Consider the following 24,443-nt stretch of genomic DNA (forward strand, 5'->3'; position numbering starts at 1 on the left):
TACAAAGGGAGATTTACTTGTTGGTGATCTCAACGTGTCTTGAGTCGAAATAACGTTTTTGGGGCACAACTTACTTTTGGCTCATCTCGCATGAACTATGAGACTATTTTATATATTTAATTGCATCCGTGCTAGCCATTTTTTGCCGCATAGTCCTCCAGACAGAGACCACAAGCTAATTTGACAGACACATGATTGAAAGGAACATTGCGCTGCTTGGCTACCGCACTACTTCCTTCTCTTGCCATCCATCTGCCCCAAAATCAGTCAGATCGATCCATTCCGCTATTTTTAACTCTTCTCGCCACCCCTAAACATTCTGCCACTCATACTGACCTAGTGTTGTAGTAATTCTTACAGATTAATGGCCACCGAAACCTGGAATCCAATCTCCATTCTTCCTTTGAATGTTCTTCAAGCGTTCTAACGTCGACAATGATCTAATTAACTAATACAGGTTTATTATATATTATAAGAAGTTTCTTCGTAGGGTGGAGTTCCAAGCTGGGAGGACGATTATTACGTCATTTAATTCTTTGATTTAGTGTAGGCATGCGAAGCGAGAAGTAATAGCTAGGCACTAATTATTAAGTAAAATGTTATATTGTTGTTATTTGATAAGGAATCCTAATATACTCATTAGATCTGATAGTTTTAAATTTCTATCCACTAATTACTCTCCTGATTCTTATTAGATCAGATTAGATCGGCTACCAGATAGAGACACTAAACACCAAATATCTTTCCAACATTACATATTAGTTTCTGTCAGTCTAAGCCACACATATAATCACTCGAGGCTGTATATATACACCTAATGCATTCGTAATTTCTCAAATAATCTAGATCAATTGCAAACAACATATTGGAAAATCTCACCTTATTATATAGCCAACAGCAAGATCATTAGATGTATAGATAACTATCATCTGTCATCTTGTAAGACAATCTGATCCACCCCTGAAAAGAATTATCCAAAAAGAATAGATATTATTTCGTATCATCATCAGAGCATAATAAAATTCTACCTTATTGAATTCAAGAAAAAAGAGAAACCACAAAATCATCTTAACTCACAGATCTCACTATAAATACAATACAACAAACACAAATAAGAATATTTCATAATCGAAGCTGTAGTACTACTCTATATAATTCATCATCAATCATCATCAATCATCATAATAACTTGCTGCTTCCAAGTCTTTTCGTTTCTAATATGCCTAGCTCCTGCCAACATCCTCACATACCATTCTGCGCCTTAAAACTATCCCAACTCTCATTCAAAGTTGCGAAAACCATTGCTGCAATCATCCTCACTTCTTGCGATGCATCTTGTGGTAACTATAGATTGTAATGATTAGCTGGTATTCTGCTCCTGACCATATCTTCGCAGCTCAAGTAAATCAGAAAGAGTGTGGAACTAACCTTATCAGGATGACACTTTCCGATTGCCTTCATGTAGTTAATCTTAACCTTAGAATTAATAACCAACTCATGCAAGCCCACTTTCTTCCAGCCGCTGCCCTCCCAAAGTACATTCTCCATACTACTAATCAAGGCTCTGAGATTATCTCGTTTTCCTTCCCTCCATTTGTTGACTCGAGCCTCGACCTTATCCACCAAAGCCAGTTTCTCATCATCTGCCTTTTCAGCAGCTTGATTTGCAGCACGTAAACGTAAAACTGCATCTGAATCGGGGGTTGGAGCTAATGATGCTGCAGCTGATGGTGTTGATCGAGTCTTTTGAACAGGACGTGATGCTGGGCGAGGAGCAAGGGCCTTGTCACAACGTTGACGACCTTGGATAGCCGTGGCTCCACCTACACCACCTTCGATACATAATTTCCAAACATCGCTTGCATCTTTCCATTTCTCAAGTGCTTCTAATGCTTCGGCCTTACTCGTTAAAGCCTTTCCCCAATATTCTTTCATGGATTTACGGTCATCTGCGGCACCGGTGCTTAAGTCAATTATTTCATCTTGACCGCGAGAAGATCCAATGATCTCAATAGCACGATCAGAATCCGCGATGGCTTCACGTGGATGGCCGGTTTTGACCGAGCTAATAGATCGTTCTGCGAGTAGGAGAATGATTATTGGATGATTTTGAGGGAGAGGGGAAAGAGAAGAAGTGTAAGATGTGTGAGCTGCAGAGTAGTCACCACGATCGAAATGTGCTTTGCCTTCTAGGCGATGTTGCGTTGAAGACTTAAGAGCAATAGGAGAAATAACAGGGATTGTACGCGGAGGGGCTTTTGGTTTGGATGGAACTGGTGTTGTAGGCTTAGGCGACGTTGTTGTTTTTGGACTCGGTTTAGAAGCTACCGGGTTTGATGCAGGCTTTGTTGCTGACGATGAACCGAATAGAAGATCTGGTTCTGACTCCCGCGTAGGCTGGGGTTGAGGGGTAGTCTTCTTTCGTCGAGCAGAACTAACGTATGCCTGAGCACTTTCTTCTTCTACTGCTTGTCTATTCACCCGTACACTATGTGCTGCCGGAGGTGGAGTTGGTCGGCTTTGGGATTGTGCTTGTTGCCATGGATTAGACCCAGGCCGTTCTGGTTGTGATTGTTGCCAACGTGGATTAGATGTAGGCCGCTCTGGTGGAAATCTCGAGGCTATAGGAGATTTATCACGTGAAGCCCCCGAATCAGAAGCTTTCATTTTCCTTGGTGGAGGCCTGGATCCAATTTCTAATGCAAGAGCTTCATCTGTAACATCTGGGGTATCTTTAGCAGCCTCAGCCTTTACCCGTCTTGCACGTTGTTCAGATATAGCCTCCCTTTCTGCCGCCTCCCTCATCCATTTCGGTTGACTTGGGTCAGCATCTGCTTGAAATTCGGCAACCGCTTTCTCAATTTTCTTTTGGGACGTCTTCCAAAAAGAATTTGCGGTTTTGAAAATATTACTTCCAACAGCAGCGGCAGTTTTAGAAAAGTCATTTTCGTTATTTGGTGAACGATTATCTTCTCTTCGAGGTTGCTGTGATTGAGACCTCCCTTCTTCTCGCATCCACGCTGGATTCGCTTTTCGTCCATCCGTTGATACGTTCCTTCTTTCTCCGTGTGACGCAGAACCATTACGGTGATTAGGCTCCCTAGATTGTGTTTTTGCCTTAGCTTGCGCATGTGCGTCGTTCAATATCCATCCCACAGCTGCCTGTATATCTAGACCAGAACCACTCTCAGTTAAAGCACGCCTGGATTGTTCTGCCGTAAATCCCATATCCAGAAGTTCGGCGACGGCCTTATCCCAAGGATCATTAGATTCTTCATCATCTGAGCTCGATTCCGCGCGTAGTTCCGGTATTGCAGGTGCGGGCCTTTTCACTTCTTCTACCGGCTTTCCCAAATCTCCCAAGAAATCGTCGTCGTCCGATGTGTTTGATGTCGGTACCGGCGCAGAGTTTGGCGGCTTCATCTGACGCAATCCAAATGGATCATCATCATCATCATCAAAAGCACCCACACCACTTATTGGCTGATTCCAGGCCTGTGGTTTACTTAAATCGGATATACTGGTTATGCTAAACCCTGGAGTATGCGCACGACTTGAAGAGGTAGAAGGTGGTGGATAGTGACTTGATGCGTCTACTTTGGTATCTTTGTTGAATGCCGCGAAAAGATCATCGTCTCCGGAATCGCCAGTAACATTTCCAGCTGGAGGGGGAGAGATAGCCTGCGCGAATGGGGATTTGGAAGGTTGGCTCGTCATGACAGGAATTGGCGATGGCACTGGCGATAGCCCGGCCACGCCCTTTCCCGAATCGCCCAATCCATCCCAAAATTGTGTATTCCCAAATTGCGCATCATATTGCCTCCGCTGTTCTTCTTCCTTCCTCCTTTTCTCTTCTTGTAGCTTCGCTTGCTGTTGTTGTAACGTCAACGTGTTCGTTTTTGAAGATCCAAAAGCAACGAGGTTCGCGAAGCTGTCTGGAGCTTTAGATTTAGGCGGCGCAAAGGATTTTTGAGCTCCTGAACCTTGAGCAGGTAGAGGCGTATTCTGTCCAGAGTTCGCAGGTGATGGAGTTGGACGTAACGCGGGGTAGTAATTTCCTGTACCAGGTGATACTTTATTTGGTTTCGTGTTGGAGGCAGCAGACCAATCTAGGCCATTAAGGTCGTCCATTTTTTGACATAAAAAGAAAAGAGTGTATGCATTCGATGCGGAAAGAACAAGGGGTACGCGAGGAAAACGAATTGAGTGAAAAGCTGTTACGCGCGAGAGAATATTGTAGGAAACATCTGTTGTCTTGAAGATTCATGATGCGTTTCGTTCCCAATCGATATTGCGCTTGGTGATCGTTTCGCCTACCGTACTCGTTCGTTTACCTCATATTCTACGGAGAAAGGTTACAGTGTATGTCATGCCTGGTAGACAATAAAGTCCAAGTAACCTCAGGCTACCATAATTGGGCTTATTTTCAATTGCAGTGATATAAGACCTACTCCGTATATATTTCTCCCCAACGGTTGATCTCCCGCTTGCTAAATGGAAAAGAGAGATGAAGCTCATGAAGCTTTCACAATTCTAAGTGAAGAGACTATAGCTTTAATGGGCCTTTTAGTTGTCTTTGAGGTTGTTTTAACCGTAGTTGAAATTTGAGTTTACCTTCCGTTATTTTGAAATTAGATCTATCTACTCGAGTGTCAATCGTCTGGTCGAGATGAGATCATCCGAAGAGCTTCCCCTTCATTTCATGAAGAAAAGGCTTCATTTGATCGCCTAACAGTTAGCCAGGCACTCATTTTGCTCCATACATTGTGTAGCGTGTACATTGGAAGCAGATCTTACCAACGGAGCAGACTCCAGACCCCAGAGCCAGCTTCTTAGTTCTATTGTTTCTATGAAAATTTCTCAACTGGAATCCTGAACGTCAGACCAGAGAAAGCATCTAGACCATATATTCCATCTTTCCGCGTTCAAGGGTGTATGTATTCTTTCGGTGTTCCTCGATTTGTCAACTCAGCACCAACATAGCCGATGGAATATATTAATTTACATTGAGGATCTAATAAATTATGCTTTCTCGTACACAATAAAGCGAGACCGTATGTCCATCTAGTGCAAAATCACATGTGACGATGGATAATATATTACGTGTGCATTTTGAGCAAATGCCATCGAACGGAAGTAAAATCCTGATTGAGTTGGTGGTACAGACGATGGAACTGCACTTCGTAACGACGTAACCATATGGAGGCATCAATAGCAATGACCAGTGCAAATTCAGGGGAAGCTTCAATATTGTTGCATGTCTTGTGGAACATTGACTTTTCTATTTTCTCTATACGGAAGTTGAGAACAAGGAAAATGAAGCGGTTCGTATGTCAACGTTGAGCCAGCTTTGCAGGAATTGTGCATGAGCTTGATCAGATTTCCTTCCAAAATGCGTTGTGATTTACACCAATTCAAATTCCGTTCACGATGTGAACCGTGATTGAGCCTTTTACAAACCCCATCTTCGAGTTAAACATTAGATGAGGATGATCGATAGTCCTCCCAAGGTAAGATCGTTGGAAGGAGATGCCGGTGCGAATTTTCCTCTCAGCACAAGCCCATCTGTGCCTCTTTCTCTAGACTATCCATCCCTCGTAACGGGCACTACCTCTCACTACCTTTCGTAACGTTAATGTCGACTTAAATCCGACCTTCCTCTTTCACCTCCATGCAGCTAATCATCTATCTCATCTATCATTGACGAATCTCTCGCCACATTTTAATAGATCCAAAAATCGTGCTATCTATCCCTTTGCCTCTTTCTTTCATGAACCTTAGATTGTAACTTTTGAGCAAAAAATCAATCAATCAACACCTTCAAAAACTGTTAATTAACATTGCCAGCCTAACCACTTTTACAATCATAACCGACGCGGCGTTAAACAACCCGCCATTGCATTGAAAACTAAAACCTCGCCATTTATCCGCGAGCCGGCCCTTTGGAACCCTTGAAATATCCCTCCGTTACTCGTACCTGCATATCGGGATGATATGGGATGGGATGGTTGTGTCAATCAATAGGCCTGAATCCCGGTCCAATATCACTCTATGGGATAAGATGCCGATATCAATCATGTCAAGCCTCATTATTTTTTATGAGAGAGGTTCCATGATGGTTGTAGCTAGGTAATCACAGACAAGGTAGAGGTGCAGTGTCCACGGACTTGGGAAACTAGAAGCAATCTAGTGAAGACTTTGTACGGAGTAGGATAGAAAATGTGGAGATAATTGCGTGGGTAACATACTTTTGGGGACTGGTTCCGTGCTTCTACTTGTAATTTGGTCTGAAGGTTTGAAGCTGGCCCAGCTATGAAGGCTTTGTGTTATGAAGTGTCCACTTTGCTACCCAGTAGTTGAACAGGCGAGGGAGAAAAAACTTACCCGTACGGTCCGTAGCAAATTGTACGCAAACTATAATATATGAAGCGCCCCTCCTGAATAATATCTATCCATGAAAATCGTCACCAACCATATTCCAATGCTCGGGATTGCACCTAAATCCCTTGAATACCTTTTTACCAAGCTTGAACAAATTCCCGAGCATCCATGAGTCGTGTCAAGTCATGGCGTACCAGACGGAACTTCCGTTGACGGGCGTGAGGCGTTTACTGATAATCGCGATTCCATCTAATCCTCCAATCCTTTTGGTTGCAAGTAGCTTGTACGATGTAAGCTTGAGTCCGCATCCCAATAATAATGAACAAATAATCGTCATTATCTAACCTTGAATCGCTCTCTACCTTACCAACGTAGTATTCCTCAAAGGCAATTCCGAGGTAAAGCGAGCAAGCAGTCATGTTCCGAGCACAAATCAATTTCTCTATTCCTACGCCATGGCCGTTGCCTTTCTAAGTTGAACCCCTGAAAAAGGCAAATGGTGTACACTGGGGAACGACACATCGCCTCGTCTATTTGGGTGGCATTGGGCGGTTTCTCCTAGGTTTGTTCTCGGTGGATTTACATTACAATCTTTGGAGTTGGTTGGATCTGGATGCTTAGCATTAAATGGCTGTACTTGATGAGTCGTTATGAAGGATGAAGGTAGTACGTTTACTAGGTAGGCGCAAAAAGGTAGTAGGTTTGAGGCTTGAGCCCTTATTAAATTTAATATTACAGGATACAATACTAGTAATCAAAGATCGTTTGCAGGACTTTCTTGATATATAGGAATAATCTGACACAACCTTGTAAACGGACTAAATAGGCAATTGAGGTCTTCGAACGCCTCACGTCGCTTTGGTGTAAAGAAATGAATTTAGCCGGCAAAGTTGAGATGCCACTGGCCGTCCTGGCTTATGAACATTTCTTGGAGTTAAAGACGCAAGGCATTTCGTGTACATCCTGTATGAGGTAATGCTTTTGGTATCCTTTAAGGAGTAATCTTGGAGATCCTGAAAGCATGCCGGTTCTTGTTCGAATCTTCCTTCAACATCGCAGGGGATTCACATAAATAAGCGACAGGAATATATTTTGGTAAGCGTTCATAGTGTACTACTAATACTTCCTTCGTTATTCTTCCTTCTGATCCTGCATCTCCACTGTGTATCTACAAATACTCAACTGTAAATTTTACATTATTTATACAGAGACTTTTCGTCAACTTCGTCGGACGCGAAGCTCTGGACTCTTGCAAAGTTCATATCTCAAATTGTCATCACCAGCCATACCGGTAATTGGAACTAAAGCGCACGCACGAATCTAAAGTCCGATTATATATATACTCCATGCGAATCAATACAATAACTGCCTAGAAGCTACCAGTACCAACCGGAAGATTATAGATCTTACCCGAATACAGCTCAATCGCAATATCCCCACTGTCAAACTTACTGCTCGTACCAACGCTATTACCTATCTAGTCTAATTATCAACAATTGTACGACCCTTCGTGAAGCATTGGGGGCATTAGACCTAGTATCAACAGATCAATTCACCTGAAACAGCTCGATTCAGACACTGACCTTGATTATTGATCTTGATTATTGATCGGCTTTACAGCCCGACGACTAATAAGTAATATATCTGGGTATCATATCAATTTCTGCGGAGTCCAAGGTATTTCCTCACTACATCACTTAATCATTCCACTATTCACCCTCCACTATTCTTAATATCTAATACCACCGTATTTACAGTTGGTACCTTACCTTATTCTACATCAGAGAAACCTGGGCTCTGGGGGTGGAAATCAATCAAATTGGTTCTGGACCTAATCAAAAAGAAGCGACGAGAAGATCACATCGTACTCCAATCTCCACTTACCTCACCTCGCCATACTCAACCATACTACACTCACTACACACCACTATCACTATACAAATTCTCTTTAATACTCGAAGTCTTCCACAAGCAATATTTATCTTCCAACCGAAACATCACCTCATACACACATATTCTTTGCCCACCAATCAGGAACACTTACATGGAAATATACAAGACATACATATATAAACATATATACATACGTACATATATACATACAGCTAGCTAGCTTTACATACATACATATATACACATACATACAGGAATAGCTTACCGGAAGGACCCATCCAAACAGCCAACCAACCAATCACTTTCCGTTCTCACTCACTATTGCTTCTTCTGCTGCTTGATACTACTATACTTTGGTACTTCAAATTATCTCTCTTCTCTTAGGAAAAAGAAAAGATTAAAAAAGATTGGTATCCACAGTTACGACTCTCTTTCCTCTCCCCCCACTTACCTGCTATCCACACGAAAGTCTTGGGCAACCCGTCAAATCAGATTATTCCTTCCTCTTCCGCGGTGATCGCTATTCCTGAGAGTCTAAGACAACCTACTCGAGTACATTCAAAGCAAGCGCAAGGACCCAATGTCGACCTAAATCAATCCAAGGGAAAGGGTCACATCAAGTAATTACGGAATTTCCAACAAGGTCCGCAAGGACTACAAAGTCGCCCCCTCATCGCCAAACAGCTTACAGGCTTATCGCAAAAAAGAGCGCCGTCTGTACTGTGCATTTACCACCAACGATAACCACAGGACCGTTACCCAAAAAAATTAGAGAAAAAGATTGAAAAAGATTAAAAGACAATTGATTCGAGATAAATAAATTGCAGACCCAGCTTTTCCATTTCCACTTGCTTACAGGGCATCCATCCGGGAATTTTGACCAAGTACGGCGGACCAAGTAGACAAACTACAAGTTACCAACCAGGGAACGCAGAGAACGCACTGTACTTGTCCTGCATTGTACAGGGCATCCGCATAAGGAAGCATACCGAGGACGCAAGGGAAAAGGTTTAAATACGGAAGTATGGGCCTCTTTTCACGCAAAGAAAAGCATTCTTCTTCGAACTCTTCATCATCACGAACAAACTCTACACAATTAACAGAAGTTCAATCTTTTCGCTCCTCACAATCATCCCTTAAATCGCCTTCCACTCCCGGCTTCTCAAGAATGTCTATCCCTACTATACCTAAGATCGCATTACCCAAAGCACCAGATCCAAATGTAGACCCAGCTGGATATTTGAGGAGTATTGGTGCTGTGCGGGAAAGATGTGGTATCGTCTTGGAGAAGGCAAAGAAGAATGATTTGAATCACTTCGAAGTTGATATGGGGAGGTTCAAAGACACGACAAAGTTTGTCGTCTCGATAATCAAGGTATTTACTCTTTCACATCTTCACTACACAGGTTTGATGGGTCTCATTCTAATATTTGTTGCCACTTCAGCGCGATTTCGCACCCGATTACAACACCATTCCCCCACATGGTCGCTGGCAACATTTCAACGTGGGAGGCATTGACAGAATCGCAGAGCTCCTAGCAAGCTGGCCAAGTCAAGTTGATCCTTCCGAACAGTGTCGCCGAATCCTAGATCTCTTCCTCGTATCTGTCTTGCTCGATGCTGGTGCTGGTACCTCATGGAAATATAAGAGTGTGGAGAACGGTCGCACATATAGAAGAAGTGAAGGCTTGGCAATTGCTAGTTTGGAGATGTTCAAGGCTGGTACTTTCAGTAGTGATCCAGCACAACCACACCAGGTTGACGCGGATGGATTGTGCAGATTGACAGTGGAGATTATGAGTTCAGGTCTGCAGGTCACCGAACAAAATCCGATTGCTGGTTTGGCAGGAAGAACTGGCTTACTGGTTAAATTGGCCAAAGCCTTGCGAAATCCTTCGTTGTTTGGTGCAGATGCCAGACCTGGAAATATGCTAGGTATGTCTTTACAACGTTTAGGAGTACTATAATCTAACATTCACAGATTACCTTATCTCTCATCCTTCCACACAAGCCGCATCCGTACCAATCGTTCCTTTACCTACTTTGTGGAGTGTCTTGATAGATGGTCTTGCACCAATCTGGCCAGCCTCGCGCACAGAAGTTGACGGCACATCTATTGGTGACGCATGGCATCTAAGCACTATGCCTGCAGATGCTACAACCCCTCTATGGGAGACAATCGTTCCCTTCCACAAGCTCTCCCAATGGCTTTGCTACTCTCTTATGCAACCAATGACTAAACTCATGAATATCTATTTCGCCGGAGCTGAATTACTAACTGGTTTACCTGAATACCGAAATGGTGGTCTGTTCATCGATACTGGTGTATTGACACTAAGGAGAGACGAAACAAAAAGGGGACTAGAAGCATTCCATCGAAATGCAGAGAGAGAAGGCAAACCAAGCTTGGAAGTCGTCCCAATGTTCACACCAGATGATGATGTAATCGTTGAGTGGAGAGCTGTGACTGTTGGGTTTCTAGACTTGTTAGTAGACGAAGTCAATGCCAGTCTAGGACTTTTTGGTCAAGATAAACTGTCACTACCACAAATGTTGGAGGCTGGAAGTTGGAAGGTATGTTGGATTCATTTCTCGCCTATAGAAGACTAAGTACTAATTAAATAAATAGGGAGGTAGAGAAATGGCCGAAATCTCGCGACCAAATACTCAATGCCCACCCATTGCCATCCTCAGTGACGGAACAGTCTTCTAACTCTTTCGTCGATTCACTTCTTACTCGCCTTGCCCTTTTTCGCATGCACTACTTACTTTCAAACTACTGGCTAGGGTTTACGACGAAATGAAAAATGACATATGCGAGTTGTTTACCTTCTATGCTTCTTGCATTTGCACCTGCACAGACAAGAGCTTATTGGAAGGATATTCGAACTGCGCCTAGATACCCTTTTGCGACTGCGCTGCCCGCGATGCCTGCAATGCGAGCGAGATTTTAACTTTGGTTTACTACTACTTGGCTTTCTGGTTTGCTTAAATACTTATTCACAACACATTACATTACATAAAAATTCAAAGGCACATATTGGGTGGAGGTACGGACATGGCAAATGATTGAGGGATGATTTGAATGGGTGGATAGGAAAATTCTGGATCAAAGACTGCGTGATTAGGGACGGTGGCAGTGGCGGTGGTATTCTGGATCATCTTTCTAGGTCGTCGTGTTATTGAGCTGTAGGTTTGGGTGGATGGATGGATGTATGTTTCGGTCGGATTGGAGCGGTGATTGTACTATTTGGATGTCTATGGAATGAGAGATCGGGCTGGACAGCTGGACGGGTGTTTTGGCCTGGATTATGCGTCGCGATGGCTAACCAAACATAATTGGGAAATAGCTCCAACCCTACATAGGCATGGAAGAGAATAATTGAATATCTGATAAATTCCTCTTTCTTTTCTTTCATTCTTCAGTTATCTATTGAAATGTTCCAGCCACCGCGCTTACATAAAGTATTGGGAAGTTTCCCTGCAATCCGCGTTCCCGTTATGATATTACAATTTATAAGTCGGTCTGAGCTTGTCACACATACGTCGTATCTCCACTATCACTACACTATTCAAACTTGAGCATGGTGAATTGACTTGCATATGCCGTTAACTCGGCTTCGGCAAAGCTGTCTTGAAAGTGATGGAGGTACGTCTTTTATTTGGAAGTTGGTAATACTCTATGGACCTGATTTGCTAGAATTTATGGGCTGAAGTAGGATAGTACTCACTTGTGAAATTCTCATTGTTCATTCCACATTTCCATGTTTTCTTATTCTTAGAACTCACACGATTAACTAATAGACTGCATACATGATTTGCACTCTCCAATATCCACATCAGACCTGACGATCCAATAGTCTTCCAGGCTTAAGAGGTCCAGCTGCTAGAAGGATATTTGGTGTGCAATTTATCCAAAAAATGCAAGTATCGCTCGTTCCGGCGTATCTCGATATCTAAAAGTTCGGTTTGGGGATTCATAGCGCTGATCAGGTAATCACGCCACTTAAATTGGAGTATTATGGATACTTATTTTACCCGATCTGGAAATTCTTGCGAATTGTGTATCAACTTAGAAAGCATCTGAACATTTAAGGTTTTGACCTTCTTCTGTGGAAAAAGTTTATAGCTGATGAGAATCTAGAGTAGTATAGATCAATAGATTCGCGAACTAGCCGGAGGGGATTTGCTGCAACGGGTCCATGGTCTCGGAGATATGGTGGGGACCTTGAAGAGAGTTCATACCATCTGCCATGTTGGCGGGCATAGCCGGTCTAGACTAGTGCTAGGACATGTGAAAACTAAGTGGGAACAAAATGGGATGGGGGTGGGCATAGGAGATCGCCTACGGGATTGGGCGCTTAAATTTTGGATTTTGAGACAAGGGGTCTGAGGACAATATTACATGGTGGGCTTTACGTGGGGGTTCGACAAAAAGTTAGGACGGGTCGTCGGATGAGATTTACTCCGCATGAAATGTTGGTAGGGATTGTGAATGAGATGCCCTATATGCGAGCTTTTCGCGACTAGGGTACGGACGCATATGGCCCTGGGCTTGAAGGTCCGGGTTATGCCTGATACATAGACACGAATCTGGACTGGAGAAGTGAGACTGCTGGGTCGGAGCACATGCTGCGAACCCAGCTAAGGTCCAGGAAAGACTTAGGCCTTGTTTACTCAAGAAACTGCTACTGCCTGCATTATAGATATTTGAAGACGACGTACAAGTGGAAATGAGAATCAACGGATTGGAACCTAAAGTGAGACTCTGACCAACAACAAGCATCCTCTCATCTTGAGAGTAAACGAGAATAGGTGGGCACATGCACTCGGGTCTGATGCCGGATTTCGCATGGGAGACAGATAAGGTGCATGCTGTACACGTGGGATTACATGCGTTAAACGTGGTCGAGGCGTGATAGGGGTCGCGGAACGTGTGAAGAACGTGGGATAAACGTGGGATGATCGTGGGCAAAGTTTCTGGTATTCCGGACTGCATTTCAACGGGAGACTTTAATTCAACTTGCGATATTCCGATTTGTTTTAGAGATTGAAATCTTTTGAAAGATTGAATTATATCAATGGCTTCCAAGATATGTAGGGACTTTTGGCTTTTCCTGGACTCACAATCCTTCTGCCATTTCCATATCCTCTGTTCTTGATCTCAATTTGAATATTTACTCCCGATTTCCGATACTGAGCCTCAGCCATCTTGCAAGGCAGGAAAGGGAAGGAGCGGGGAAGGAGAAAAGTGGTACAGGTTTTCTATCCAGGTATGTTTCAGTTAATCCATTTTTGAATAAAATTTCCTGTGAAGACATATTTAATTTTCAATAATCTAGGATTCAAATCCACGATTAACTCCAAGTAGTTTCCGACAAATCATCGCGAGCTCTATCACAGTTGAACTTTCCCGTATGAGTGTAGCAAAGACCTGCCACCCCGGCGGCCCACATGGCCCCACATTCCCACATGACAATCGCCAGGTCCCATAATTCTATAATCTTCTGACCGTGGGGGTAAGCTATTTCGGCAGCGAGGACGGCGCCCACGTATTCATTCTCAAAGGGTAGCTGATCCGCTCCTTTCACGTAGGCAAGAACTGGTTTCACAAGGAGGTCAATGACTGCTTGAGTTTCCGGCAATGGATTTGAGGAAAGAAGACGTTTAAGCCGCGCCTCAGCGTTGGCGAGTGGATGTTCACTACGCTCGATCTTAGTACCACACGCTCGAAAATGCTCCAATGATGGCCTTCCTTCCGGAATTGTTGCGGCGATGCCTTTCTTGACAGTATCGAAGTCAGTTCGGCCCATGAGAGAAATAGGTCGGTGCCGACAATTGGCAAGTTGCCACCAGTGGGTGAACAAAATGCATAGAGCACCTGGATTATATGGATCGTTATCACGGTACCAGATCATCGAACCCATAAAACGCGAGTACACTTCGGCCAGTAGTTCCTCCGCAAACGAGCCTCCTGTCAGTGAAGGGATGATGTTGCTAATCTCTCCACATGCTATATCAGCGCCCATATCAATCCAGTCATGCACTACGCATCCCAGACCGGCCATTGCCGCCATTTGCTCTCCACCACCGGAATCATAATAGACATGACAGAAAACTGCATCCGCGAGCTTGTAACGGGCCAGCCGGGCGAGGTCTTTCCAAACGACTATACATGGTCGGGACCCAACAGGATTGGTGTCCTCAATGATGGCCTTTTGGCGTAAGCATGAATAGTTGCAGCCCTTGACAACTCGAATATCAGTGATATGGTCACCGGCATATACGGCGGTTTCAGCAACAGCCGCGACTTCGGCAAAACTAAAAGCTAGTTTCTCTGCCATCTCAGGGCTGTCTTTGCCTATTGAGTAATCGAGGACAAAGGCCGAATCCATTACTGCCCACAGACCTGAAATCGAGCCTCCATAGACACCGCGATTAAAGCCCACCGCCATGGAGAAGATGCTGGTGTTGAGTAGCGGCCCTTCGCAATCCTCCTGGGCAAGAACATCGATGGTAGCACGGTCATTTGAGAGTGCCACGCCGCTCAACTTAGGTGGGAGAGGCTTTCGGGCAGAGCACCAGGAGGGGAGGACCACCTCGTGCACCTCTGCGAAAGCGAGACATTCGGGATTCCCGGTCGCTATCACCTTGTTACGTGCGGCCAAGAGCTCTGAAGCATCTGAAAGCAATCCCAGGGCACAATCAACGGCATCTGCAACACGGGTGTTGCGCATTCGAGAGATATCGCTCGCAGCGCTCAGAACTCCCCCTGTTTGAGGGGTGTCAATGCGACGAGCCAAGGCAACAGTCGTAACCAGCGTTTTAGTTTTCTCTAGATATTTTTGAGAAAACTTACTAGATCCCGGATCTACAGGGGAGATGCCGTGAGACTTTAGCGACCAACATGGAGCTCCAAGTGGGAACTGCATGGTGGCTCCTTCCCCAATGACTTCAATGGCTTCCCAAGTCGAAGAAATTCGTACGGTGGCGGCAGGGTCTGCAGCTGATGGCTCATCGGTGCGCTCAGCCCAATGGGACACGACAGGTAGGCAATCAAAGGCAGGCGATCGACTGAGACCACCAGTGACAATTAGCCCCGGTAGGAGGTCCGATAAGGGTTGGCGCACATCCTGTTCGGCGGCAGGCAACCTAATTTCCTTAGACCGGGAGAGGACCCGATCGAGTTTGGTCTGGCATTCTTTATTTGGCTTATGCATGTGGGACGCTTTATTGTATCTCGGTTTTAGTGGCGATATCTCCGCCGTGTTTGTTATAAAATCAGTGAGGTCGCGACAAGTCATCCGTTCGCTAAATGATCGCTGTCTGGCAGCCCGTGGGTCTTCGAGCCCACCATTGGCAACTGGTTCCGTGAGAACATCTGATCGGGCGTTGTAAGGCATTTGGAATCAACCAGAGTTATGTATTTGAAAGGTTGGTGATTGATATGATCTATTGATCCATCTATTGCTTGCTGTTGCCCTTGCTTTCTTTCCTCGCTTTTAACTCGAGTATTTATCTTTTTTTCTACTTCCTATTACATCAGTAACTTCATAATGTAGTACAAGTTGTAAAAACTCGTACGTCATACAAGTGGTCAAATCTGTGTATCTGGACACCATGCACCGCAGCTACGCAAAGCCAATGTAACGCCAAACGACTTTATCCGAGCTGTACTTGTGCTACTCATCTCCATTCCTAAATACACCAGAGAGTTTTCGACGCACAACTTACATATTACCTGCTGTGGCGCATTAAGTCCTGCTAAGCTATCGAGGACCTCCGCAATGGCGTTTTCCTATACCAAGTCCAAAGCTGCTGGCTCTCCGGGTGATGTAATTATTTTATGCACACCATCATTCAGCCTAGATGATGTGCATATTATTTCTCCAAACTTACACCATACGCCAAATTTATCTCCTCACATCTCAATTTTCATCTCGCTTATCTAGATTTCATATCATTCCAACCAATTATTCGCTTCGCTGTGTCTTCGGCAATCCCGCTTTACTCGTTGCATCTGCAGCCACGAAATCCACACCGGATTTTATAACTCGTTTGAGCGATTGTGGCGGGTTTTTTTTTTCTAGCTTGGAGGCTGGATTAGATAGGTCTTTTTTGTGGAAGGGGACGGGTGTAGAGATGATGTAGTTGTTGGTTTGTGGAAATGGTGGTTTGAACTTGTCATTTTTGTGGTTGTAAGATTACTTTTGAGTATTGAGAATCGGGGCGAAAAAGAAAAAGTGTAAAGATGGTTTAGAGCTAGTGTACGAGATTTTTTTATAGATTTTTTGATTTGCAGATGCATATTGTAACGATACTGTACTGGAGGCAGCGGCTGCCTAAAGTTTCGTCTGGTTGGTAGTTAGGGGTTAAGGCTTTATCACTGGTCTTCACTTGGAAGTGAAGTCGTTACTAGATCAAGTAGAATGTAAGTAAACTAATTGATAACTAAGTTGAGCACGAAGCTCTTAGACTATGAAACTATCTTAACTATATACTCCTGAATGCTATTGGATAGCCTGGATAGACTGGATAGACTAGGCTATCCAGTCTATCCATCACGTGATCCTTCAAAGGCCTCAGGACACTAATCCTGGGACGATTCTGATCCTAGGATAATATAGCTCCTAGAATAATTGTCCTGGGACAAATATTATCCTAGGACATTCTATCCTAGGACGAATAACGTCCTAGGACACTTGTCCTAAGCCTACATGGTTGCCTAATCGTTTTGTCCTAGGATACTAATTATCCTGGGACATATTTTATCCTAGGACACTTGTCCTAGGATTCCTTATCGATAAGGACCCCCTCGGAAACAGCGGCCCAAACCGCCGTACTTGCTTTTATTGTATTATAATAACCGTGATTCGTGACACTTACACAGGGAATAGTGGGAAGCTGATAAGGCAGAACTGAGGCTATATTGGCCTTCTATGTAAATCACCCATAATCTTAGTTCTACGGAAGTGCGAAGCTCTCCTACAGAGAGCTTCTCAACCTAGTCCTAATAGGACTAGTGCCCTGTGCACGTGCTACGTGTTACAACGGCTATCTTCTATGCCGCGTCACATGACTAAACCAAGGTAACGTGATTAAAGTCACGTTATGGACCGCTGAGGAACGCTGGCTGTCCAGGAACGCTGGCTGTCCAGGACCGCGCAGCGGTCCTGACTAGCCATAGGCATGAAGGTCTATATAATCAAGATGGATTTCCTTTGTATAGAGCTTCGTGCTCAAGATCAATCATTTAGTATACTCTACTATTAGTTACGAATTGCATTATTGTCATTACTTTAAGTCCCTGCTTGACGCCTAGTTATAAACCACCTCGAGAGCCTAGAGCACTTCCACGTGATCTAGACGGCAAACCTCGTAACAGGTTAATGTACCTGAGGTTTCTTATATAATAAGGGTGGGAGGAAAGCAGGGATTTCCGTCACAACTTTATAATTAAAAAATAATAAAAAATAATTTAATTATTTATTTAAAAACTTTAATAATATTAAAAAACTATAAATCAACATATATATATATATATAAAATTTATATTTTTTATATTTTTTATATTTTTTATATTTTTTGTTAAAAGGAATAGAAGTTACCGGTACTAATCACGTGTCGTGATTAGTAATACGGTGTGACGCCTCACACCTCCGGGTCACGTGGTATGCCCCGTTTGTATTTAATCATAGGAAAACTCTCTACTCTTGTTAATCCGATCTCGATCTCAAATGTAGTGGACAGCCATCTAAGCTTACTCAACAAAGTGGTAATCACCTGTACAAGGGCAATCCTCCCAGTATACAAAACCACAAACACAGCAGTACTCTACGAGGAAGCCAAACTCAGACCATCCGAGATCGAGCTAAACCTGATTTCACAATTATATGCGGCACGAACCACCAGACTAGACCTTTACCATCCTCTCAGGATCAGAGCAGAGAACATAACCAAAGCCAGAGAATATAACCGCACCCCAGATACAAGATTCGCAAGGCTCATCACAGCATTACCGGAGACTGAACACATAAACCCCTTGGCCTTCCCACCCTGGGAAATCAGAGAGTCGAGGGCAGAGGCCGAGGCCCGCATCAATGGTCCGATGGGCAGAACGAAGGCACAAGCAGCCGAAGACTTCAAAGCCTTCCACGCCAAGATCCCAAGAAGCGATATACAAATCTTCTCGGATGGCTCAAAAAGTGAAAGCAAGGATGGCGCAACTGGGGGCGGATTCGTAATCTCACAATTCGATATTCAGATAGCATACCATTCTTTCTCATTAGGCACAAATGCAGAAGTGTTCGATGCAGAAGCCACAGCCGCAGTAGCAGGGGCAGCAAAAGCCCTCACTCTAGCATCAACCAAACTGGCCACAGATCTCTGGATCTTCTTAGACAACCACGAGGCTGCTCTCCGATTAGGATCCCACTTCAATGGTTCCTCACAGAGAGTCTTTGAAGACTTTCTGAAGCTCACACAAGCTTGGGCTGTTAGACCAAGGCTCCCACACACCTCCCCCGGGAAAATCCGCGTCCGATGGGTCCCAGGGCACCTGGATATCCCTGGCAACGAAATAGCTGACAAAGCCGCTAAGGAAGGAACAAAACTCCCCTTTCCCCTCAACCCGATCTGTACGCTAGCATCCCTAAAAAGAATGATCAGAACAAGGGCCAACAAAGCAGACGAACAATTATGGAATACAGTCAGCCCACAATACTACAAAGATCTCCAATTCAACCACACTTCTAATACAGACACCCTCTCTCTGAAGAGAGCCACACTCCACCATATTCTCGCTATCAGATCACAGCATGGCGACTTCGCAGCATACCATGAACGTTTCAATCACACTACAGCCCACGTCCATTGCTCGTGTGGTAAAAGGAAAACTCCATTACACTTTTTCTTTTGCAAAAAAGGAAAAGCCTTCAAAGCGCTCACAAAGAGCCCCCCCTCCGAAGCTATCCCCTGGCTTCTAAGCAATCCCACCGGTATAGCCAAACTAGCCGAATGGCTAGAATACACCAAATTCTACACAAAAATCTGCCCGTGGCACACAGGTGCAAGATAAAAAAAAAAAAAAAAAAAGAACTTTCTTTCTTTCATTGGATTCAAACGGAGTTAATAGGTCTCTAAGGGTGCTTTTCCTCCCTCTTCTTTCCTCTCTTTCATCTTTCCCTTTTCTTTCATTAAAAAAAAAAAAAAAAAAAAAAAACCAAGTATGCATACGAACAATCTAAACAAGTACGAGGAGACAGGGAGAGAGATCAAGAGGTAGTGATCTAGTGGACGAGGATGACCACAATTACAACCCCAAAAGGCCTACCGGCCCAAACCCCCCCTGCGAAGGCAATCATGTAAACCCTGCCCTAGCCCCCTTTAAATTGTATAAAAATACTCCCCCTAGCTAGCTAGTAAACCACTCAGAGGCTTCTCCTCTGAGCGTCATTTGTCCAAAACTGGAATAGATGGCTAAGGTTATCACGCGCCAAGGCGCGTGGGCCTACGGCCTATGACGATAAACACAATCAATCAATCAATCAATCAATCTCTACTCTTGTTTTCCTTCTTCTTTTCTCCTTAGCTTAGTATTTTCTAATACAAGATACTTTACCCAGTATTCTTGAGTGTGACATACGGTTACCTAAACAGGCTAGATTAAACGAACCATAAGCAGGCATATTGGTCCCCTCTGAGGATACCAAGAGGAGATTAATATGCCTACACACGTAGTAATATAGTCAATATAGAGGCCTCTTCCACCCAATCTTTTAATATTTTTTATATTTTTTGTTTTTTATATTTTTTATATCTTTTATATTTTTAATATTTTTTATATTTTTTATATTTTTAATATTTGTTAAAAGGAATAGAAGTTACCGGTACTAATCACGTGTCGTGATTAGTAATACGGTTACCTAAACAGGCTAGATTAGACGAACCATAAGCAGGCATATTGGTGTTACGAGGTTTGCCGTCTAGATCACGTGGAAGTGCTCCAGGCTCTCGAGGTGGTTTATAACTAGGCGTCAAGCAGGGACTTAAGTAATGACAATAATGATATGCAATTCGTAACTAATAGTAGAGTATACTAAATGATTGATCTTGAGCACGAAGCTCTATACAAAGGGAATCCATCTTGATTATATAGACCTTCATGCCTATGGCTAGTCAGGACCGCTGCGCGGTCCTGGACAGCCAGCGTTCCTCAGCGGTCCATAACGTGACTTTAATCACGTTACCTTGGTTTAGTCATGTGACGCGGCATAGAAGATAGCCGTTGTAACAATTGGTCCCCTCAGAGGATACCAAGAGGATATTTTAAGATGCCTACACGTGTAGTAATATAGTCAATATAGAGGCCTCTTCCACCCAATCTTTTAATAATATTTTTTTTTATTTTTTTTATTTTTTTTTTATATTTTTTATATTCTTTAGTATCATTATAATATATTTTAATCTAACTATAACGTGTTTCATCACCCCGTGCACCATATCACCTCGTGCACCACTTTCACCTCAATTCACATCAATCACTTCAATACGCGATTTATCAATAAATAATTATGGTATCGACATTAAATGAACGCGATATCGTTATGGCGATGGAGGCAATGGCTAAAGATAAAAATTTAAGCCTCCGGAAAGCTGCCAAGATTTACAATATTACTCATACGACACTCATGCGTAGAATGAAAGGGATCACTCCTGCCTCCGAATATCGTCAAAAACAGCATAAAATTACTAAAATTGAAGAGGAGGTTATTATTCAGCATATAATCGATATGGATGAGCGAGGATTTAATCCTAAATTCATAAGTGTTGAAAGTATGGCGAATCACATTCTTGAATCGAGGGGTGGAAAGCGTATTGGTAAACAATGGGCATATCGATTCGTGAATCGATACAATATTCTAAAAACGCATTTTAATCATGCCTACGATTTCCAAAGAGCTCTCTGCGAGGATCCTAAGCTTATTAATAAGTGGTTTCAATTATTCAAAAATATAAAGGCAAAATATGGAATACAGGAGTGTGATATATGGAATTTTGATGAAACAAGCTTTATGATGGGAGTGATATCCTCTAGTATGGTTATTACTAATGCAGATAGACGTGACAAAAGTAAAGGAATACAGCTAGGCAATAGAGAATAGTCGACAGCGATTGTATGTGGTAATGCGACAAGGGAGAACATACCTCCATATCTCGTTCAAGGACAAATGCACCTAGCCAATTGGTACAGCGAGACGGATATGCCTCCCGAATGGGTGGTTAAAACTACTATAAATGGATGGACGAATAATGAGACGGGTTTAGAATGGCTAAAGCATTTTGATAAGCATACGAAACTCTGTACGAAGGGTGCATATCGAATACTAGTCTTAGATGGACATGAAAGCTATGAATCAGGCCCTTTTCAGAACTATTGTATAGAACATAAGATTAAAACCGTTGGATTACCACCTTATTCAAATCATCTCACCCAACCTCTTGATGTTAATTGTTTTAGTGTACTAAAACGCACATATAGCAAGCAAATTGAGGGGTATATATGGATGTATATCAATCATATCTCCAAAGTCGAATTCTTTATAGCATTCAATACTGCATACAAACAAGCAATTACAATGGAGAATATGAAAGCAGGCTTTAGAGGAGCAAGATTAATCCTTTTTAATCTCGATGCTGTACTCTCTAGAATGGATATTCGAATCTGTACACCTACTCCTCCTTCGCTTCCTCCGAGTCATATACCCGATTGGGTCTCACAAACACCTCACAATGCTATCGAAGCTCTTTCACAAGCATTTTTAGTACGATCTATTATTGCTCAATATCATTCTAGCTCTTTTACACCTATATTTAAGGCTACAGATCCTTTAATTAAAGATGTAGAATACCTAGCTAGTACTGTCACGATTTTAGCTTTTGAGAATCACGATCTTCGATTGGCAAATACAGGATTAAGTAAACGTTGACGCGCTAAAAAGACTCAATTACGTTTAGGAGGAGCTCTCATTATTCAAGAGGCTAATGATATTATATCACAAAAAGAGGTGGATGTTCAGATTAAACGCGATAGGCAACAAAATGGGCGGAATTCTAATAGAGAGGCATCGACTAATCGATGCTGTAGTAAATATGGAATAACAGGTCATAATGCAAGAATATGTTCTAATGATAATATAGATCCTAAATTATTAGATAGTGCTTAATTTAAATCAATTGATCAAGTAATTGTTGAATTATATATGATTATAAATAGGAATTGAGGTGAAAGTGGTGCACGAGGTGATATGGTGCACGGGGTGATGAAACACGTTAAACCAAAACTTATAAAAGCTTAACGTAATTTATCACCGAGTGGGCCATATCACCGAGTGGGCCATATCACCGAGTGGGCCACTTTCACCTCAATTTACACTTTCAAGTACATATTATTCAACAACAATTGAATCAATTGATTGAAACTATTAGGAATCTAATAATCTAGGATCTATTATATTGATTTGACAAGTTCTTGAATTATGACCTGGCTTTCCACACTTACTACAGCATCTACTAGAAGATGCTTCCCCATTAGAATTCCCCCCATTTTGACGCTCGTCGCGTTGAATCTGAATATCAACCTCTTGCTGAGATAATATATCCATAGCTTCTTGTCCAGTAAGTACTCCTCCTTGCCGTAATTGAGTTTTTTTTGCACGTCGATGTTTGCTTAATGCCTCATTTGCCTTCCGAAGTGTACGGTTTTCTGCACTTAAAAGTGTATTTTCATGTGCCAATCTTTCTGTGCCTTTAGCTAAAGCTAGTACAGTTTTGAATATAGGTGTAGGAGAGCTTGATTGATGACGAGATATTCGAGATTTTACTAAAGTTGATTGAGAAAGAGCTTCAGTTGGATTGTGAGGGGTTTGAGAGATCCAAAGATCCAAATCGAAAGGAGGAGGAGTAGGTGTATGAATTCGAATATCTAATTTTGAGAGTACAGCTTCGGGATTAAATGGTATTAATCCAGCTCCTCGAAACCCAGCTTTCATATTCTGAACTGTAATTGATTCTTGATATGCAGCTTTAAAAGCTATAAAGAATTCAACCTTGGAGATATGATTGATATGTGCCTTGATAAATCCATCAATTTGACAACCATACGAACGTTTTAGGACACTAAAACACCCAACATCAAGTGGTTGAGTTAAATGACTTGAATGCGGTGGTAATCTTATACATATAATATCATTTGCCTTGCAATATGACTGAAAAGATATTGATTCATGACTTTCGTGTCCATCTAATACTAACATTCGATATTTGCCCTTTCTTCGATGAATTGTATGTTTATCGAAATGCTTTAACCATTCTAATCCTGTCTCATTATTCGTCCATCCATTGGAAGTAGGTTTGATAGCCCAATCCGCAGGAAAATCGGTTTCGGTGTACCAATTGGAAAGATGGATTTGTCCTTGAACTACCAGAAATGGAGGTATAGTTTCACCCTCCCCATTACCACATATAATTGCTGTAGCCCATTCTCGATTGCCTGGTTGTACTGCTTTACCTCTGCCTCGTCGTTCAGCATCAGTTACAACCATTGCAGCACTTATAATCCCCATCATAAAGCCTGTTTCGTCGAAATTATAGAAATCGCAATCCAGAATACCATATTTTGCTCGCATATTCGATACCAATCGAAACCACTCCTCAAGAAGCTTAGGGTCTTCGCAGAGAGCTCTTTGAAAATCATAAACACGACTAAAACGCGTCTTTAATTCTGTATGACGCTTTACGAATCGATGAGCCCAGAGCTTTCCAACTTTCTTCGCATTTCTTGATTCAAGAATATAATTCGCCATATCTTCTACACCCTTGATTTTAGGTGGAAATCCTCTTCGATCCATATCAAGTATGTATTCAACAATCACTTTCTCTTCCAATTGTGTAATCTTATGGCAATTCGCTCGAGTTTCTGTACGTGGAGTTAAACCATCCATTCTGTGGCTGATCGTTGTGCGAGGTATATTATATAGTTGAGCAGCCTTCCGAATGCTTAGTTTTTTATCTTTTTGAAAAGCTTCGATAGCTAAGAGTAAACGTGCTTCTTTATTTGTAGATTGCATAATAAATGGTTGATAAAACGCGTGTTGAATATGAAGAGTGTG

At 42.7% G+C, this 24,443-nt stretch overlaps 7 protein-coding genes across 7 annotated transcripts; 2 read left to right on the top strand and 5 right to left on the bottom strand.

The window, feature by feature from the left end:
• Positions 1-361: 361 nt before the first annotated feature.
• On the bottom strand, positions 362-4,131 carry SS1G_06449 (hypothetical protein; the record flags this gene model as incomplete). Its single annotated transcript, XM_001592160.1, has 4 exons — positions 362-423; positions 637-669; positions 1,251-1,344; positions 1,429-4,131. The coding sequence occupies 4 exons, from the start codon at positions 4,129-4,131 to the stop codon at positions 362-364; spliced, it is 2,892 nt and encodes a 963-aa protein (XP_001592210.1).
• A 2,477-nt stretch (positions 4,132-6,608) lies between these two features.
• SS1G_06450 (predicted protein) lies at positions 6,609-6,800 on the bottom strand (the record flags this gene model as incomplete). The annotated part of the gene is made up of 1 exon (XM_001592161.1): positions 6,609-6,800. The coding sequence occupies one exon, from the start codon at positions 6,798-6,800 to the stop codon at positions 6,609-6,611; it is 192 nt and encodes a 63-aa protein (XP_001592211.1).
• A 2,642-nt stretch (positions 6,801-9,442) lies between these two features.
• Positions 9,443-10,987, top strand: SS1G_06451 (hypothetical protein; the record flags this gene model as incomplete). The annotated part of the gene is made up of 4 exons (XM_001592162.1): positions 9,443-9,649; positions 9,720-10,209; positions 10,256-10,848; positions 10,904-10,987. The coding sequence occupies 4 exons, from the start codon at positions 9,443-9,445 to the stop codon at positions 10,985-10,987; spliced, it is 1,374 nt and encodes a 457-aa protein (XP_001592212.1).
• A 1,749-nt stretch (positions 10,988-12,736) lies between these two features.
• On the bottom strand, positions 12,737-13,485 carry SS1G_06452 (predicted protein; the record flags this gene model as incomplete). The annotated part of the gene is made up of 2 exons (XM_001592163.1): positions 12,737-13,285; positions 13,402-13,485. The coding sequence occupies 2 exons, from the start codon at positions 13,483-13,485 to the stop codon at positions 12,737-12,739; spliced, it is 633 nt and encodes a 210-aa protein (XP_001592213.1).
• A 146-nt stretch (positions 13,486-13,631) lies between these two features.
• SS1G_06453 (predicted protein) lies at positions 13,632-15,677 on the bottom strand (the record flags this gene model as incomplete). The annotated part of the gene is made up of 2 exons (XM_001592164.1): positions 13,632-15,046; positions 15,134-15,677. The coding sequence occupies 2 exons, from the start codon at positions 15,675-15,677 to the stop codon at positions 13,632-13,634; spliced, it is 1,959 nt and encodes a 652-aa protein (XP_001592214.1).
• A 5,169-nt stretch (positions 15,678-20,846) lies between these two features.
• On the top strand, positions 20,847-22,262 carry SS1G_06455 (hypothetical protein; the record flags this gene model as incomplete). The annotated part of the gene is made up of 3 exons (XM_001592165.1): positions 20,847-21,313; positions 21,794-21,829; positions 21,983-22,262. 3 exons carry the CDS (start codon positions 20,847-20,849, stop codon positions 22,260-22,262), a joined length of 783 nt encoding a protein of 260 aa, XP_001592215.1.
• Positions 22,263-22,757: 495 nt separating this feature from the next.
• SS1G_06456 (hypothetical protein) lies at positions 22,758-24,275 on the bottom strand (the record flags this gene model as incomplete). The annotated part of the gene is made up of 1 exon (XM_001592166.1): positions 22,758-24,275. The coding sequence occupies one exon, from the start codon at positions 24,273-24,275 to the stop codon at positions 22,758-22,760; it is 1,518 nt and encodes a 505-aa protein (XP_001592216.1).
• Between the last annotated feature and the right edge of the window lie 168 nt (positions 24,276-24,443).

This window comes from Sclerotinia sclerotiorum, genomic scaffold (genome assembly GCF_000146945.2).
Source record: "Sclerotinia sclerotiorum 1980 UF-70 scaffold_8 genomic scaffold, whole genome shotgun sequence".
Lineage (NCBI taxonomy): Eukaryota > Fungi > Ascomycota > Leotiomycetes > Helotiales > Sclerotiniaceae > Sclerotinia > Sclerotinia sclerotiorum.